The sequence below is a fragment of the Coloeus monedula genome, assembly GCF_965178545.1.
Source record: "Coloeus monedula genome assembly, chromosome: 8".
Lineage (NCBI taxonomy): Eukaryota > Metazoa > Chordata > Aves > Passeriformes > Corvidae > Coloeus > Coloeus monedula.
In genome coordinates this window covers 29908720-29929373 of record NC_138788.1, presented here as the reverse complement: position 1 = coordinate 29929373, position 20654 = coordinate 29908720, and the positions used below count along the sequence as shown (strand labels likewise).

At 40.2% G+C, this 20654-nt stretch overlaps 1 protein-coding gene across 4 annotated transcripts in view; it reads right to left on the bottom strand.

Annotated features, from left to right (window-relative positions):
- Positions 1-6114: 6114 nt before the first annotated feature.
- Positions 6115-20654, bottom strand: part of VTI1A (vesicle transport through interaction with t-SNAREs 1A) — a 259593-nt gene continuing 245053 nt past the window's right edge. For all 4 annotated transcript variants that reach the window (XM_082286329.1, XM_082286327.1, XM_082286330.1 and 1 more), the window contains one exon: positions 6115-7594. Coding sequence is in view for 2 of the 4 variants with exons in the window: in XM_082286327.1 (XP_082142453.1) it covers positions 7501-7594 (94 nt within the window). In the remaining 2 variants the exon portion in view is untranslated. The remainder of the gene's footprint in view (positions 7595-20654) is intronic.

Genomic DNA, 20654 nt, shown 5'->3' with positions numbered 1-20654 from the left:
CCAAACTGTGTACACAAAACAAGAGGCATCCAAAACTGAAGGACACTTCAGATGCTGGTCTCCAATAATTTGATTTTCTGAGTAAAGATTTTTCTAGACCTGCAACAGGGGTTTTGTTAGGTTTTTGTTCAATAACGTCGGTTTATATTTAGCTTTTGTATAGCAGAGAAAAAAAAAATCTTTGGTTAAGGTCTTTGAGCCAAGCATCTAGGATGAAATTTTCAAAAGCACTCAACAGTGGCTTTTGAAAATAGAATTAGGCTAGTTGCTGAGACAAGCTTTGAAAGCCACCCCCTACCTCCTTCAGCATTTTAACTGAGAGCTGCTTTCCTCGGTGGTGGTACTGTTCCCTGTTTTAGTCTCCCCATCTCATGGCCCTCACCAGTATTGCTGAGGCAAGTTGGATTTAACGCCAGGAAAGCAGGCAGGAGACAGGCAATGCAGGAGCCTGTGGTCATGACCTCCCCAGCAGGTCTGCTGCCCCAGAGTGGTGTAGCTGGACACAGGGATGCTCCCTGGGTGGCTCCCACTTTCCAGCCAGCCTTTGTTCTCTTTGTGGGAGTCCTGGCTAATAGAAGCGTACACCCTTTGCCTGATGGGTAGGTGAGGCTATAATTACCTTGGTAATAAGGTCTGATTCTTCCCTGCTCTTCACCTCCTCGGCTGGCCAGGAATACTTGTCTAAAGTGGGTGCAAAATGCTACCAGATCAGAAAGATGACATTTTACATCAATGGAAATGACCAGGTGTAAGGAACAAAGGCCTACATAACAATGCTCTTAACTCTGTTGTCTTTTACTTAAGTAGTTCCTCCAGCAATGACACTAATGAGGCCTTGTTTCCTCAGGGCTGGATTCTCTAGTATCTAAATGGCATGTGAACTTTTCCTGGGGAGAGAGGCATTTATAATTTCTCCCTCCCAGGTAGTGTCCAATTTGGGTGGATGTCATGCTGCAGCCTTTCTCGGTGAGGACACCAGTGGGACATCTCTCCTCTTGGCTGCTCATTTTCCTGAAACCGAAAGAAATTTTTGAGAGCTCTGCACTTCTATTACATCTGGCTGGATTTGGTCAAAGGCTCCAACTTGGCAGGGAAGACAAATTCATCAAACAAGACAGAGCAAATACATAAGCGTGTTTCTTCTAAGAAGAGAAGATTAAATATTATTTTTTATTTATAAGCAAGTTTTCTAGTGGTGTGGTAAACTCATAGGGTATTTTTTTGCTGCCTTGGAAGGCATGCCTGGCTGCAGCTCCTGCAAGCAGTATCAACAAAAGGAGTATGTACAGACAAATACATGCAGGCAGGACATGCAGCTCAGGCAACAGGCAATGTTACTTAGCTGGCTACAGAAGAGAACTGGAAAGTTCATTAAATCCACAGAAGCAGCAATCATGTTCACTGGGGACAGTGCTGACCGGACAAGGTCATGGGTCTGAACAGAGAAAGCAACTGAACAAAGAAGCAGCAGTAGAAGGTTTTCTTTGGGTTTGGTCCAGGAGAGCAGTCACAACATGGCAGCCAGCAGGATGCACACATAACGCTGGCAATGCAGGCTTGGCAGCCTGCTCCAGAGACCTCTCTGGCCACAGGACAGCAGGGACAGCCCCTTTCCTGTACAGAGTTTAATGGCTCAGAACCACTTAAGGCCCTTGAAAATGTTTCCACTTTCCAACGCTGCTTTCTGGCAGGACAGATATCCAGCCAATGCCTTCACTTTGCACGCTCCCGAACATCCCATCAATGAACAGGCACCGGCCTCGTAAGAAACCTGACACTGGCTTGCAGAGTCCACATCCTTCATCAGTTGTGCCACCACTACGACCTGGTATCTCTTCTTGTGATAAGCCAAAACACTGAGGGAACACCCAGGCTGCACTGCCATAATTGCAGGATAAATCTGCAGCACACCACAGTGCCTGGGTGGTGGAGAGATATCAGCTGTGGGTGACACAACTCCTCACTCTTAGCCTACCCCATAGAATAGGCAACATTTGTAGGTTATCTAGGGTTTTTTACCAAATTATTGTTGCCTAGGGAAAAGCAGACTATTCCCAAATCCACCTGGGGATGCCTCTCCAGCTGCAGACACCATTTTACTTATACTTGTGCACAAAAATCTCCCAAGCAGGTTTTCCAACCTGGAGAGGTAATCACGTCTGTATGTTAATGAGAGACAGAGAACCACAGAGCAAGGCCTTCTCTCTGTCTGTCCCTGTAGAACTTGTCTGGTGAGAGATGGAGACAGAAGCAACAGATCCCAGTAGTACCGACCTGTTACAGCCATACCTTCAGGAAAAGTCCAAGGAACTACCAGTGGACCTTCCTGAGCAACAGATCAATACGGAGCTTCATATCAGCTGCGCCGTTATTCATGCCAAAGGCAGTTGTTTGGATGAAGGGATGAAGAGTGCACAAGTTCACTGGTTCTCAGCGTACAAGCTCTTCCCCTCCCAGCCCCCCTTCCTGTAGATGCCTTCATTATTTATGTGTGACAAATAAAAGACAGTAGTGGAAGATGCTAAAGTGTTTTTCAATGTGCACTTCTGTTTCCCGACATGCACAGGCTGGGACTGTGCACCCAGGCCAGGCTGTGGGCACAGTGAAGAGCCAGTGTGCCACTGCTTAACACGCATGAAAACCCACTGCCAGGCAGTAGTTGATGAAATATTCACCTACTACATGCCTCTTTCCCCACGTGACTCCAGAAGTGACAAATTATCCCAGGAAAGTGCAAGGGACCTTTGTTGACTTGGATGGATTTGCTCTGCAGCATCCTGTGATACGTCATCGCACCTTGCTCACCACTTCTGCCGTCATCCCTGCACAGGGACCCACCGAATGCAAACTGCATTCAGATGTACTGAATAAGAAAAGATCAAAGACTGACTATTATAAAGCAAAGGGAGCCTAACACATACCCTGCCTTGGACCGTTTCTTTTTTTACCATCTTAAAATTCTCCTGAAGCTTCTCCTTCCGTAAGAGGATTATTTACAACCAACAACTGCAACTACACAGAGGAAATATACTTAGAGATAAATACTTTTTTTTCCATAAAAAGTAAGAGTTATTTTTATCTGTTTCAAAACAAAATCTTCCCATGGTTTCATACAAAAACCAAAAAAATGCCAAAACACATGCTGTCCCCTCCAAAAAAAAAAAAGGCTGAGCCCACATCCTCCTTGAGTTTATCATAAGCTGTCAAGTTGCTAGAAACAGAACTGTGTAAGTCATTACCACAGCTAACAACTTTAGTGGGGATCCACATGCAGTTCAAAACAAAAAAAGAAAGGGACATGGATTTTTTTTTTATTTAGGATGTGTGCAAAAGTGGTTCACTTATGACTACGTAAAAAAAAAAAAAAAGTGGATATAAATATTTATGATTGGAAATTTCATTATTTAAAATTATTCTATAAATTTGCTAGTAACTCGAAGATGAATGCCTGCTGTACAGTTTGCAAATTAAGTACCATTATTTTTCTCTTCTGCACTTGAATATTACTCACAGCTAAAGTCATTTAAAGGGGTTAACATCAGCCTTAATTAAATATTAAAGTGTGCCTGTACCTGCTGCTATTGTTGCCCTTAGAATAAGATATAACCTATTTTTGACAAGTTTTCATCTTTCTCTGTGGAAGACGCTACATGAAACCAAATCAGTGGCAAAGAGGAGGGTAATGAATAATCTATTTCATATTCCAGCAGTACCCAGAGCTCTGAGTGGAAAAATATTCAGTCAGATGATAGTATGAGGCTGCTGAGGTACCACATGACGCAGCTAATGTTTAAATAATAATAATAATAATAAAAAAAAGCGATAAACAAATCATTAGCCCTTAACAGTTGTTTAATGCAATTTGTTAATGAACGTAATGGTGGGGACTAATAATGAAAGAAAATAAAAACGTCTAAACAGGCGCCAAGTTGCCAGTGATGCTCAATTATTTCCTTGTCAAGTTTTTATGATTTAATGAGCTCCTCTGGGACTGACGGCTGTCAGTCAGTCGTGACTTTTTGACACCATTACAACTTCAAATACAGCAGCAGGCAGGCTGTTTTCCTCGGATTTGAAATACTGAAATGATCTGACAGGTTTAAAGAAAAGATGTGCAAAAAAAAAGGAGAGAGAGAGCGAGAGAGAGAAAGAGAGAGAGACACAGTTGCTTTTTCTTTCTTTTTCTTTTTTTTTTTTTTTTTTCTTCTATGGGGCAGACAATCTCTGGATGCTATTTGGTAATGAAAACCCAATCACAGAGGTCATTATCTGATGAGGTTTTCTTGGAACTGGCAGGGTTTTTTTTTCTTTATTTCTTTACTTAATGATAACCCTCGATGGGTTTGCCCCGCATGGGATGGTCAGAGCCGCACAATTTTGTTCACCATTAATTTCAGCCTTTGAAGCTCAGAGCTCTGAAGCAGCAGCAAAGAAAACCCCCCACCAAGCTGGCTCCAAAATAAGACAATCCAGCCTGCCTTAAACAGAATAGCAAATGGCCTCCCATCCCAGAGATGGGAACTGACGTCAGTCAAGCTACATTTTCTGATATTTCCCCAAAACGTATAGCATTTAAAACCCTTTAAAACTTAAGGGTCTTTAATTAATTTGCTTTTGATTTTGTATCAGTGCAGAATTAGTTTATTTATTATGTGAGCCCAGCTGTTTAGCAGGGATGGATTTCGCACACAGCACCACGCGTGCGTTTTTTAATTTGTCGTTTCTCCACAAAGGCTGGCAATATTAGAAACACTTTGCTCTTTGAGGTTTACATTTGTAAGCACTTGGATTCATTCACAGATGATAAATGCAACCAAACTTGGCCAGGGGAAGTCTGGACCTGGGGGTATCACCCTATCTCTGTGGGTGGTTGGGGTTGTGCTCTCAGGCGAGGTCACTCAATCCCCACCAAAATGTGTGGATTTGGTGAATCTCACCTGCACACTTCCCAGGCCAGATGAACAGGGGTGAGAGAGGAGTAATAATGTGTTTTGAAGAGTGTAATGTCCACCTGAGCACTGTTTTACATGTGGGGAGTACACGAGGATGCAAAGCAGGCACGGAAGAGTTATTAACAGGTTAGCATGAGAAACATAGCGATGGCGGGCTCATCAAAAGTGAAGATGAAGGCTTTGCGTGGCAGTCTCTCTCTCTCCCTCATTCCTATCTGAGTGGATGTATCTGATGTGACACTATGCCCTAGATTTATACTGGGATAAGGAAAACTAGCTTCCTTTCAGCTTTTTGCTGATTCCAGCAGGTGGCTAGATAGAGGGCAAAACCTAGTCATAGGTCACTGTTAAGATCAGTAGTCATGAATCAATTCCCATGATAGTTAAATTATTGAGGCAATGCAGAGAATGTCTAGGCAACAGACGGAGCTTAAGATATCCTTCTTGACAGTTTTCTGCTTTACAAAATATGCATCTCCTAATTTGCCGAGCTGAGGATAAATATCTGCTAATGCTGCCAGGCTTCATCCTAATTTGTCTGAACTCATCTCTGTGCCATCACTTGAAGCTAACGGCCAGAGCTCTGCTTGCACAACCCAAAGTGCTCAGTTTGAGTGCGTGTCGTGCCTGAAGGCTGGAAGTTGAACACCCAAATCTTTCTGTGTCTGAGAGCCACATGGTAAATGCCACACACCTGGCAAGGATGAAAGGACAGGATGCCCCAGGAGGTGGCTGGGATGTCCCATGACCTTGTGACAGTGGAGGGCCACCAAGGTGAGGAGGTGAACATGTCTGTGCTGCACAGAACAACACCTCCTGAAACCTGGGTCTGGATTATCCAGGAACTTTTGTCCCAGCACCATCCTACAGCCATTGACATGAGCTGGTAGAGAAACCCAGCACATAAACCACTTCTAAACTTTGTTGTGAGTTGCATGTAACAGACAGCAGCGCTGACCCTACATGCTGCCATTTGTTTCAATGAGTAGCATTTTTCCTGTCGATCCTTTTATTCTACATTTATCACCATCTTACTATGTCTTAGCTGTGGCATCAGTACCACATCCTTTTAACTGAGTTGTTTCCATGTAGAGAAAGCGACACATTTACGGCCAAAATCAGCTCCCCAAATCAGCTCCCAGGGACAGCACAGCAAGTTGGCAGAGTCCACAGGGATGCCGAAACCCCAAAAGTACTAAGGCACACAGGAAAATTCAGTGCTCAGATCCTGCCTAATGTGGGGGAAACAAAAGTCACCAGATTTTTGTTTCTTTGAACATCTTTCGGAAACATTTTATGGCTTAAGTTCAAGGGCTTAAAATTCCTCTCCATTTGCAATATTTGTAAGGGATTGCAAATAATGAATTTAGAAGTTATTATGAAAATACAAACTTTATCACATCATCAGTGGTAGACCTTTGTTGGAGTTATAAGCTTAATTATAAGCCAAATGACCGCAACCTGTCTAAAGGAGAAACACAGCCAATAGGAAAAGAGAAACAGCTCATTTACACACAGGTAGATGAAACTATGATATATTATATCAGCTAAAAGCATATATAAATTAACATTTTTACAGTTTCTGTTTAAAAAGGGGAATATCACATCAGAATTTAACACACTCAAAATATTCCAACATGCAGTCTCAACACAGTCAGGTCAGTATTAAAAATCTAGATTATTGTTTAATGTACTATAATCACACATTTGTTGCTGAACTATTACTTAGGATCTCTTTTCAATCAGCAACAAATAGATAAGTGTCTTTATACATCTTCATTAAGGGCCTAGTGTGTAATGCTTATCAGTACATATATCAACACTGGAAGATTTAAAAGAGATTCAACAGATGGGCTGTAGCCACAACTACATTTTAGGTAAGTGATGCATTTTCATGATCATGATGAAAGTGCAATTGCTTTGAATAAGCAGAAAAGAAAGCCTAATTTTAAACAAAAAAATTGTTAAATTGAGTTTTGGATTCACATCATATATTAAACATCATCCTAAGGTTGCTCTCTTTTTAATACTAGCTACTGTTCTTAACCAGGTTACATCTATTACGATAATGCATGATCGGGAGTTAGTCACAGGAGACAGGTTCACTTTCTACATCATTTGGTCTCTGCTTTATTTATATTCTATATCACAGAAGGCCAGATACTGCTTGATATTCATACACCCTGCACAGCACAAGAAAAGTGCAAAGACCCCTCTTCCCTCACTAAACTCTGGCAACTTTCAGGCTAACTGCCTTTGGGTGAATTCGACACACATTAAGTCTTTTTACACCAGAGCAAGCCCTCACTCCAACAATATTAAGATTCCGAAAACACTCAGATAAAGACAAATATGTAAGAAAAAAATAGCCCCACATGCCGTCAACTATGCCATCAATAATACAAAATATTTTACACCACTTGCACCTGAGTTGAAGAGTGGAAAAGAGAGGGAGACTCTGTCAGTGCAAGAGAATGATTCATGTGACCACTTTGTCTTAATTACTCAGAACAAGCAGTTTGTTGCTGTTTAGTGAAGAACAAAGATATCAGCGTCCCCTAACAGAAAAAAAAATAGCCATCATGGTGGTGAAGATGATGACGACTGCCAGAACAACGATCAAAATCCGGTTTTGGATGATCCTGGAAAAAAGCAGAAGAGACAAGAAAACCACAGTGAATAAAACAAAATAAACCGAAATAGCAGAATATATATAAAAAATTATAAAATGAGGTGCACAAATAAATTGGAGAAAAGACACGTGCCCACAAACTCAGTATTCCCTCAACCATTCTGTGTATCCTGATTATTTTTTACTTCTCCCATTTCCAGTGCTTCCAACCATTTCTTTATGCAACTATTAAATCCAACTTTTGTATTCAAGAAAGAAGTAGACTTTTCTGAATTATGCATACATTTATATACATATTAGAATAAATAAAATAAATTATGTTCCAATTTATTAACCTTCTAAGAACAAATGAAAAAAATAGTGTTCAGTCAATGCAATCCAAGCAGGGTGGTCTGTAATAGTAAACATCATTATATTTTTTAAAATCATTCTGAAATCTTCACGGTTTTTTAAACTGAAAAGAAATAATTTATTAATTTTCAAGGGATTTTACTATTAAGGAACAATATTTCAAGGAAACACATGTCAATGAGATACTCACTTGTACTAAAATACCAAGGGAAAAGTACAAAAGATAGTTTTGAAGAAAAGGATGATATAAAGAAGCAAGTGTCAAACTGTGAAGCTTGTGTTGTAAAAGCATCTCCTGTCTCTGTAGCATACCTTTACCTATGGTAATAGGCAAATGTTACATTTCTATGTAGTATGAAAAAAATGGAGATTAGTGAAAATGAAAAGATGCCAGAAGTAGAAAGTCCTAATATTTTTCAATCATTTGCTGGGAGAAATTCCTGCTTCTAAAATCAGTCATCACATCACTTCAGAATTTTCCTAAAATTAATAGGTCAATTAAAATTACTAAATCGAGAAACAGTAGAATTTGAGGCATTTCACGTGAGGATTTTGGTTGTAAGAATTCAGCATTTGTTATGCCATTCTCACAGAGAAGGAAGAATATTTTCTCAGGCTCTTCACTAACAGGGACTTTTGCAAAACATACTTGTACAAGAAGCTTATCATCAGAATTGGAGGGGTATAGCAAAAAAAACCCCAACAACCAAATGCAACAAAAGCACCCCAAGTTACATATTTTTTTCTCATGCTTCTGCAAAACAAAACGAAACAAAGTCTTCAAGAAGCAAACAATGGTAAGAAGAGGTAAAACTGTTTTATGAAACATCAAACGAAGTACAACTTGAAGACAGGGAGTGTAATGTGTTAAAATGAGCATATTTCACGCAGTGAAAGAGAGAAGAAACTCCAGAGAGCAGAGGGGAGTTTTCCTTGGTAAATGTTTTTCATTTGGATGCAAGTGGATATACATATAAATTATATTGGAAAGTGTAAAGAAAAATGCAGTTTTAACCAACTCCAGCTCTTTCCTTGCTTACCCCCCACCTAAAGGAAAAGCAGTAAATGGATGGATGAAAACTGTCACATCAGACAGACACCCTCCCCTGTGACACTCTAAAAGGACTAGCTCTCTATCCTCCTGACAGGTTACAAAATGATCACATTTGCTGACACGTCTTCCGCAAAACTGCTTTAGTGTTTGTGTCCACTTTCCTAGCAGGAGATGAATGGGCTGCTTTGTCCTCATTTATCACTTAAAGCTGAACTAAGATCTGTCTCGTTTATTTTTCCCTTCCTCACTAGAAAGGCTCAACCACAGCATTAATTCTTTCGTGATGACAGCTAATTCAAACTTAACAGGCAATATTTACTCTGCCAAAAGGATGAGGAGGAGGGAGGGATGTTTCTCACTCTTTTTTTCCCCTAAAAAAAAAAGTGTAGCAGGCTAACAAAATAAAGCTAATTAAGGGCTTTTGGTTCTTGTTGGTTTGCACTTCAATTTAACACCTGAACTTACAAGCTTCTCTTTTGTGGCGGGGTGTGACATTCTCTGCCAAACACCTGATAACAAACGATTTGCCCAGGCAAATGCATGAAAACCAGAATATATATTTACTCACTCGCCCTCATCACTCCTGAAAAGACACTCAGCAAAATTGAAACTCAGCAGTGAAATAGATTAAAAGCATGAAAACTCTTAAAACATTCAGCCTTAAGTAATACACAGTGCAGCTGGCTTGACAACCATTTTATTTGTGGGATGTGGGCCCCAAGGCATCCATAATGCTAATTTACAAAGGATTAACTGTGAGTGAAACTCGCTTAATCTAACACATAGTTAGGCAAAGGCATACATAACATACTGAGTGTTTAAATCAACTCCTCCTATCTCTGGCCCACTGAAAAAATTATTGCATCATCTGAGACACAAAACTAAAGAAAAATAAAAAAGAAGCATCAAATCCCCCAAATGCTTTATTTTTCATACCCTGTCAGTACACACCTGATTGCAAGATTATTTAATCAGTGTCCATGTCTCTAAAATCCTTTTCAAGAAAACACTGAGTAAGGCATGCCACCACCTGTATCTACTAATTGAAGGTTCACTTACGGTGTGAATCTAGGAAATACATATCAAAGTTCAATTTCTAGGAATCTGAATTAGTCTGCACAGTGCAGCAAAAGAATATCATATTAAAAGGAACAAATTAATCATGAAATAGGATGGATATTATCAACAGATTCCTACATTGAAGCATTATACACTTTTAATATTCAAGCGCACAGTTAAAGATTAATTTTATATCTTTAAAAAAAGAATAACATTGAATTTTACTGTTTTCCTTTCAAGTGAGCAAGTAAAATTAAACTAACTGCATACTGCCCAAAGGATGAGGCTGGAAGGAGAATGACAGAGCTGTTTCGAAGCAGCAGGACAGTCCCGAGGAGGACTCAGTGGTGCCTGTTGAAATCCAAGTCTGGGAGCTGCTGCTGCTAAGACAGAGAACACAAGCTCTGGGTGTCAGCATATTTCAGATCTCAAAGTCAATAGGCAAGGACGACCCTTTAGAGTAAAGAAAAAATGAAGAGGAAAGGGGGTTTTAAGTGATCCAAGACAGTCAAGCCAGCTCACAGTTGTAGAACAATGGTTGGCATTGGCAGGACCCATCTGTAGGGAAGCCTATAGTACTGTCACAGCCAGACACTGCCAGTGGGTATTGCTCTAGGCAAAGCATCAAGGAATTTAAGTGGGGGAGGGAGCAATAATACCAAAGGAGAAGAAAATGGGGCCTAACACTCGCTACAAAAAAATCCCAAAGGTTAACATGCTCACAAGAAGCAGATGATAGTCTTTTATCTCCATTACACCTTAAATTCAACAAAATATGGTGAATGAGGAAGCCCAGATTTTTCTTTGAAAATGCAAAGCATGTTTACAGGGTAAATAATTTAGGAAAGAATATATACTTGAAAGAAGACACCCATTGAAACATCCATGGCTAAAATGCCTGAAGGCAAAAACTTGTGCATTTGCATGCTGCATTTTATTAAGTTAGCACACTGTAGCTTTAAAAGAATGCATGGCCAAATTAAGAGGAATGTGTGACTGAAACATCAAGGATTCCTCAAGTTTACATTATGAATCACAGTGCTGTTGATATGAGAAGAATTAACCATTTAGTTGATGCAGCTTAGGCACTGAATTCACACCAAGTTCTGCTGGAGCCCTGTGCGGGAGCTCGTTAACAGCCAATGTCTACTGTTCCTTTCATACAAGGCTCTATGAGCACAAGGGCTCATTCTACTTTGAGTTAGAAGAGACGAAAAATCTGTGCTTTTAAACCAAGCTCCATCCAGTTTATTATGGACAGCAGCCCGAAATATTTGGGTGCAAAACCACACAGAAACCTTAACTAAAGCAGACGCAAGGGTAATGCTAACTGGTGCACTAGAAGAGCACTCTGGTCTAATAACACAGAAAGCACATCCCTCTCCTCTCCAATTTCCTTCTGCTCCACCTTTCCAGATGCCTGACCCTTTATCCTGGCTTCTGGTCACAGTGCCTAATCTCTGACCACTGCTGTGCTGGAGGGTGCCTCCAGCCGGTGCCAAATTCATGACACCATCCGCTTTTGAGGATCACCTCCTTGGTGCACAGGGCAACCACTGCAGAACAGGTCCCACATCTGCTACTGAACACTAATGTTCGTGGCAAATCTGTTCCCCTCACTCTTGCCCTGGCAGAAACTGTGCTGCCTTTCCACATTTCAAACCCCCAAAGGATTCGCTCCTGTCCGTAGCTTCACACACACATACACACAATGGGTCTAACTCTGTTTGTGCCATGTTTAGATCTGCTCCATATAAACACAAAGCACTTTTGCAAACCTTACATTAAGGATGCCAACCGTGTTTAAACCTTTTTATAAAACTGCATTCATTAGCAGGGGAGTGCACGACATCTATATGGGTTCAGCCTGATGTCTTGCACATGTCTTAGTGCCTGATTGACCAGCATTGAATAATGATGCCTTGCCCTTAAGCACTGATGGTACAATAACAATTGTCATGAAAATTAGCAATCACGGTAACATGTTAACAAAATGCAGGATATAAATGAACCAGTGCAGACTCTGGGTGCATAAAGAGTTTTGTGCCCTTAACTTGAAGATTACAAATAAAATACTGTAAAAAATTTCTTACAGAAGCTCAACTCTGACACTGATACAAATTTATAAAAAAAAACCAACCTAAACAAATGGCTTGGGGGATCAGTTAGCACACATTCATTACAACACAGGGCTTTATTCTTAACGGAGGCATCTTGAAAAAGTGTCCTCAAGAACACAGACTGATTGATGACGGAGCACTGTCCAACACTGTTTCACTGTAATATGTATTTATGATTTTACTAGAAGGATTCCTATCAGTTTACTGGACAGAAAGGCTTGTTCTCTGTATACAAGATCACATTTTAAATGGCCACGTTGAATACTTGGCTATTGCGCTTTTTGTGCCTTTTTACTTCTGGTTGGCAGTTTTTGCTAACATGAAAGAAAATAGGTGCATGCAAATCATTGGCAAGTGATTTTTAAGTGTCTAATATTCATGTCCAAATCAGCAGATTCAAACAAACACAAAGTGTAGGTCTAGTCACATAGGCAAAAACTAATACCAGATGAAACTAAATGTGAATTTAAAGTAATATAATTATATTCACATACCTTCTGAACAGACACAATTATTACTATATATAAGGACATCCTTGTTACGATGAGTTTTCAAATGGAAGCACTAAACCCCACCCACATAGGGGAATAAAATGTTATGATTAGTAAAGCAAAGCCTTAGATACATAATGATAAATCCCAAGTTCAGGGTATCTGGGGGCTGTTCAATCATTCCCATATTCAGGTTTAAGAATGCTTTTCTTAAATAAAAGCAACTGAAAAGAATGAGACAGGCTGTGGCAAAAACATAAAGACATGGCAACCTACTGTAATAAAACAGTAAGAGAACTCTGCCTAGCAGAATTACAGCTGGCTGGAAGTATCTGACTTGAGACATTTTTCATCATTAATGACTGAAATTAGCAAACAGAAATACCAGTGAAAAAAAAATCTGCGCAACTGGCATATGACTTCTCGGTCCTCTTCTAGCTGACCCTGGAAAAAGTGAGGAATTTGGAAAACACTCAAGTTTTTTTTCCTCTTCCCAACCACAAACTCTGAAAATATGTCCAAGTCTTTACGTTCTCAAGCCAGAAGATCTAACTACATTGTAATTGACATTGTATATTTAGAGGTGAAAAGGCTTTGGGGGTGTTGCAGAGGGGATGGGACTCCCCATGGCTTCCTGGGGACAAAAAGGCCACACTTCCTGAGGTCCACCTCCAATGTGCAGACTGTTCCCAGCAGAAGCCTCTTTCATGTTCTCTGAATTCCTTCCCAAAGGTGCCTCTTTGTAAGACCTTGGGAAAATCCATTAAAAATTGCTGAAAACTGAGCAGATAATGAAATGAAACCCTCAAAAAGGGAAGCCTGGAGAATAAGAAAGGAAGACCTTTTTCTAGCTGATTTTCTAGCAGGGTTTATTGAAAGAGCCAGGCCATGCAAGGTGCCTAAGATTTTGTTGGTAGGGCTGAGGAATTGTGCAGAGCTATGTCCTCTAGCTTTAAAGTTCAGTCTCAAGGACTGGGGCTGTCTACTTGTAATAACATGGATACCAATCTCTAGTTACAGCATTACACTCAAACCACATCAACGTGTTTCCACCTGGGCCCCGAATGAAAGAATGAGTCATGTAATAACAGGTGCAGGGAAGTAGTCACACTATCCCACTTTAAACATCTAAATTATATCTAGCTAATCTCCCTCAGCTCTCTGTATATATAAGCTCCACTCCTGCTCTGAACTGCTCTCGCTTTCTCCCGGCCATATATGCACCCCAGGAGCACTGGTCAGCCAGGTTAGGTGCCTACAGCATAGGAACAAATACCCCTAAAAGCTTGAAGATGAGGCCCAAGCAAGAAAGCTTGCTAGCTCTGAAGGCAAAATCATATAGAAAAGCATTAGCATATTGTAAAGTGTGTGTAACCTCCCCATTAATCAGAAATACTGCAGAGATGAAACTCACCAGTGAAGCAGAAGATGCTAATCAATAATTAGCCAGTAAATACCTTGATCCATCATCTCCTTTTAATGGATCCTACATTTGCACATTAATTTTTGACCAGAAGCAAATATACTTTTCCTTTGACAGTTTTTCTGGAGGAGTAAAAGATAGAAAAGATATCCCTTTCTCATCTGAATGCCTCCTGAAACACACTGGCCTTCCTTGACTACATTTTTACCTTGCTGTGCTATCTTCTGACAATCTTGCCATTAAGATTAAAACTCAGAATTATTTTCATCATATCTGATAGCTAAAATACTTACAGAGAGATTTAATTCATAGTAGAAATCTTGCAACACATTCCAAATGAACAGCATAGGAGTATAGTGTTATTTGGTAGCCATCAGGGTTATCATGGCTTGCATGAGCCTTCTCTCAAGGAGCTGGCAGTCTCAGGAAGTGAAAATTGCACCCAGGTGATCAGTGGAGTGTGTGGGGAGTGAGAGGGCACTGGCTGGCCTAGGAAGGAAAGAGATCTACAGGAACGATTGGAAATCAAACGTGAGAACAGGGAAAGCCTGAACGAGGACCTCATGGATGTGGGGCTAAAGGCAAAAACACAAAATGGAAGGGTGCTGAAAATTGTGTACTAGCTAGATTTTATTCACTGCTTATTTTTAAAACACATGGGAAGGCATTTCTGAAGGATGAAAAGTATCCTTCTGCTGCTGAGAGACCCTGACATAGAACTTTTCTCTGAACAGTTTTGATGCAACTTCAGTTTTCTCCCATCTCCATGTCCACTCCTTCCACAGAGGGAATCAATTAGGTTATGACCATCACCAGGAGGCACAGTGGGGCTTCTGGGGCCATGGAAACTCACCAACCAAAACAGGGGAGGGATTAACTCATTTCATGCAGAGCACAGGCAACACCAGGTCCCTTCGGCAAGTCTAAATGACAATCACATGCACAGTGGCAACTGCAAGTGGAAAGAGTCAAAGTTGTGCTAATCTCCAACCAGCCTTTCTCAGGGTACTGAAGTATCAAGAAGAACAAATCACACATTTAGTCACCTGAGCATGACTAAGAACCATAGGCCTTAGCAAACATTACGAGAGCTTTAGCAAGAGCTCTGAGGGAGGGTGGATTGCCCAGCTGTCGGTGCAGTGGCATTCTTCAGCATGTCGGGTACATGAAACCCTGGTCCCCAAACAGTTAATAGGAAAAAGAAAACCCCAACCCCCTCGTCAGCACTCAAAGGTAAAAGCAATTATTTCTCCAGCAGAAGAAATGTATGCAAGCTATAAAATGACAAGAACGTACATGATCTCATATTGGCTTTTATGATAAATATAGTTAAATTTACATTCTGTGCAATTTAAAGAAAACAAAAATGTCAAAAGTCTGCATCTTATCAACTTCCATAATCATTAGAAACCACTAAAAGATGTATCTTAAACAGATGAAAGGAAGTAATGTCTTTCACCCTGCCTCAATTTAATTAATGACTAATCTACAGCTTTTAGGTGTGACAAAGCTGGAGACTGGACACACACTCTCTTCTTGCATTATTTTCTTCTTATTACACCATATTTGACTGGGCATCTTTTTGTATGGCAAGTTTTCTGCATTTGTCTTAACAATGTTGACCTCTTTTGTAAAAACCTGAAGGCATTCGCAGCAATTGTTCCTGAAGATGTGCTATCCAAAATGTTACCATTTCATGGCACTTCTTGAATGATAGAATAGAATTTTTTTTGGTATATATTCATTTTTTTTCAAATGCTATAAAAGAAAAGAAAACAATCATGGCTAAGGCCATTTGTGAGATGGCATTAAAAGAGCCTACTCTGAGACAGATAAAAATAATGAGAATCTTTCTGTCAAGAAGGATTTAGAAAATATCACTAGCATTATTAAAATTTAATTTTTTACTGTGCTTTTTGGTTCCCCCTTTTCCAGTGATAATGAGCAGGACTGCACACCTCCACAATGCTAGTACTTGTTTTGAGCAATAAATTCAGCCTTCCAGTCTGAAGACATTTCAGACAACAATTTTGACTGCTATAGGCTTATTTTTCAACCTTTTCTGGGCTTTGAGTCTTCCTATAAAAACCAGTTCATAAGCTAATTTTCCACAAGGCCAGTGGAACAAATAAAAATCAATTTTTGCCCAACTGGTTCAGAGAAAACCTGGGAACAGTAAAGACAGAACACTGAAAAATAAAAAGAATCGATGTATTCACAAATGGTTTACCTGATAGAGAACTATCAAATTAGTTGTCAGGAGATACTTGCCACTATGAAAGTATTTTCTTTTCAGCATGTTACAGTATTTCTATTAGGGGAGCAGAGAAGCCTCTACTTTGTCATGACCTCAGACACCTTGGTTTAACAACCACGTCAAGCCCCCAAATATTCGGTAAAACCACAGGGCACAAAGTCACATTGCAAGAGCCCTTGCAGGTCTCGCAACCAGAGGGACCTGCAAGCCCAACTGGCTTAGGGTGGGTGTAAGTCTTCATGATCTCCTGGAAAGCACAAAGATTCAGACATTCATGACCTCAGGCCAACCTTGTCAAGAGGAATTTGGTCCATCAAGAGAGGAAAAAAATCGTAAAAAACACTGCTCAGACTTCCCTCCTCTGTTAAAACCCCAAGTGTTCAGGAGCACACTGAAGACTAAGCAGTTTAATCTCTTGGACAGCAGAACACAAATTTCTCCAAAGATGGGAATCCCATTCGTAGACTTCAAAACTTTCAGAATCCCAAGGACAACTCAGGGCACAGGCTTTACTATCGTGGCCCAATCCACTTAATCATCTTCTCCACTAACTGGGCAAGTGTTCTCAAAACTGCCATATTGAGAAGGGATGGGATAGGTGCTCATGCCTGTCTGCCTGCAGCCAGAAAAATGTCTGGAAAATTGATTGAAGAACAGAATCTGCTTTTTAATACAAATTAACCATCACTGCTGTGGAAAAAAAATGAATTTATAATTTACAAGCTTAAATATTAAGGAAGCTATTTTAAAGTAGCTATAATCTTCACTCTGGTATGTGGCATTTTATACACTCCTTTATTTTTATGAGTTGGCATTAGAATGTGAGTCATTTTAACAGAAAAAAAAAAGGATCAAGTACTTTACTCTGAAGTAAAGCTGCATATTACCTATTTAAAATATTGTAACACACCATGGAGACATCATTTCTAGGGCCAAACAAAACATTACTCAATGAAGAAATGGCATGAAATATAAAATATTCAGCAGAGGAAGGGTATTTGGAACTAAGCAGTTTCATTGCCAATAAACAGCATCATAATAAATAGTGAGCATGTAGGAAAAAAAGAATACCTGTTCTTCACTATTTGAGATGTAACACCTTAGTGTGGGAAACTAATAAAGATACTACTCTTCCACTAAGCCCACGTAGGGAAAAACTAAAACCACCACACATTTTGATTCTGAATCTCTTACAACTGATGCTAATTTGCTTATGATATCTGCCTGATTTAGAGCTAATCTTCTGTAAATTAACTCCTAATACTGTCTGAAATAATCCTCTTAATGCTGGTCTGTCTTGAGTACTTTATATCAAACACCATGAAATACACAAGCGTACACAAGGCATACAGCATCTGTAGTGCTGTTGGCTGCTCAAGAGTATTTGCTGTGCCATGAAGGCACAAGCACGGTGCAGAGCTGTGGGGCCCTGGGACAGCTTGGGGACAGCTCTGGCTGTCCCCTTGGAAGTGGACAGCACGCCAGGGCTGTGTCCCACCGCCTCCTGGCCACCAGAGAGAAGAGGAGGCTCTTTGTCTCCTGACAAAATGGTGCAGGGAGGTACAGCTCCATGCTCCAGAGCTCCCACCTCCAGCAGCACATGATAATGAGAAAAAGTAAACCGCTCAGGCTTTGAGATTTCCGAGAAACGAGATCCGTGTTAAACAGCACTAATTATCAGCTGGAAGCCTAATCTGATAACGGGCTTGAAAAGACAGAGACAGACCATTTTGTTTCTTCAGTGGAGGAAAATATTTTTAAGGTTGTTGCTTCAGCATTGTCCAGCTTAATTATTATTGTTGGTGTGTTAACTTTGTATTCAAAAATATATTTTTTCTGCTAAATCCACTGGAAAAATTTTCTCCCCCAACATTAATTTAATGATAGAGCCAAAAACCTAATCAATATTGGTGAGCAATGCAATACCAACACATTATTTTTTTTGATTTTGAAACATAAATGGCAGACACAACTTTGAATGGACTTCTTTATGTTTTAACAGACAGTTTATTGGCCCAGACTCCTACATCTAACAAACACAATTGCAAAAGTGATACATTTTTAATTGAAAACTTAATGTATTTTTACTATGAAAGTGACTCAAATAACAACTTTGTCAGGTAAAGAGCTTTTAAAACAACTTTAATATATGGAGGGTTGTTTAGAAATTATATTCTCACCATGGCGAGTACTTATAGGAGGCCATTGAAAGAAAAAACTATTGTTTAAACCATACTTTACTGGAACTTGCTTTTTTAATATATTAAAGAACAGATAAAGCACAGTGATCAGTGAGCTGTATGTGTCCAACAGCCCTTCAAGAGACTTGTGGAAATGTATAAAACAAGCAGTGATACAATTCCTTGCCAAACACTGTCATAAATTTTTTATTTGGCAGCTAACATTCTCACTAGCTTTCTTGGCAGCAATTGGGACCTTTAGCAAGAAAGGTGCAGGAGAAAAATACCTTGTTTAGAGATGTTTTCAACACTTTCTGGGATTTTTCAGAACTTCTGCCTGCAGCATATTTTACAACCACAGTCTCCAGTCACCTGATGAGTGGGTGGTGGTTTTAAACTTTTTTTAAAATATAGACAGCCTACTACTTCCCTCTGGCCTTCAGCCTAGGATGTGAGTGTGTGGAGTGGGGCTGTGTGTTCCACAGAGATACATGTGGTTGCTCCTCTCTGTCTAGACAAAAAAACTTGAAAATAAGATCAGAATGTACCTTTCATTGCTCCTGATACTATCTGTATCTTATTCCCGGGTGACAGAGATAAATGAAAGTCAAACATATGCTGATTACTTTTGTATTTTTCTCGGGAGATCTCTGCAGAAGAGCTGGTCACAGGTGCAGCTGCCCTGGCCAGCCAGTGGGTTGCTGAGAAACAGAATTGGGAAATAGATTTCTGTGCCCAGGTCCAGAGGTTTTTTGTTTGTTTATTTGTTTTCCTTTAATATACTGAATTTAACATCTGATGCGCTACCTTCCTCCATGAGCCCAGATGTGCTGATGTATGTGTCTTACCAACTCACTCATGAAAAAGATATTCTATATTTTGGTATTTCATAATTTCAGAATAAAAATAAGATGAACCTATTTTACACGTCAGAAACTTCCTCCAAAACTTTCGCAACAGTAAGATACATTTCAGTTCTTCACATGAACAGAAAGGAAACAGTTTATCTTCAACAGTTTTTCTTCAACCTTTTCCTTATCTGCCTCAAATGAAAAAGGCTGGAATTTAGTTTTAGACAGCATAAATTGCTTTAAACACAGACCTAATTAAAGTAATGCTGTTACAATTACAAACACAAACTAAAAGGCTTCCCCACAGCCTGTGCTCCAGTTTTGCCTGTCCTGTTTACCAGGGGCATCACCCCCTCGAGAACGTTTCAGAGCCCACACAGACATCTAGTGGCAGGTGAAAACACTGCACGGTGGCACCGCCGCCTGGCACAGCTCCACGGGGACCTGAAGCTATGCCAGGGGTGAGGTGAGCTAACTTTGCTACCACTATGGATGGTCAACCGAACAGGGAAAGATTTGCTCCCTCCGTGCCATCCCAGTAGTCATGGCAAGACAACTGCTCTCGTGGCAACTCTGGCTTCCCAAATTTACATTATTATTGATTCTCTTCAATTAAATCAGAGCTCTTTTTGTCTTTCTGAGTACCTCTAAATGGCTCTCTCCTTGCTACTATTTTATTTAGCTTAAAATCTGCAGAGGTGAATTGTGTAACATCATTTGAAAGGTTCTCTGAGCGTGGCTACGCGCAATGCAGCTGACTGGAACACACCGGGGCAATGCGATTTTACAGACAGCAAAACACACACGATGAGAAAGTGCAGTCAATAATAAATTCTAAATGGTTGGAGGAGGAATATGACTTGCTCCACAGTCCGCATCAATCAATGGAAAGATGCCTAAAACTTCAGTGGGGTTTGAGTCCCACATCTGCAAAGGAGATCAAGTGCCACAGCTCTGCACAGAGCTGTAAGAGCTCAGTGCCCTGATTCTGCTCTGTTACACCATTTTAAATCAAGCAGTACTCAGTGGTGTCATAACCCTGTACATCTGTGTCAGACCCTGTGTTGCAAGGACAGACTTGATGCCAAGAATGCAAAACAGATGTTGATTTCCTAATGTTTTCTTGTTGTCCTTTAAGTTGTTTTCATGGGGTTCTGCTTTCATTTTGGGGAGTAAAACAGGTCGACAGGACTTTTCAGAGGGCAGACTGGAGGAATGCTTCTGCATCTTCCTTTTTATTTTGTGTGCATGTGTGAATATGCGGAGGCTTTGAGTTACAACTGG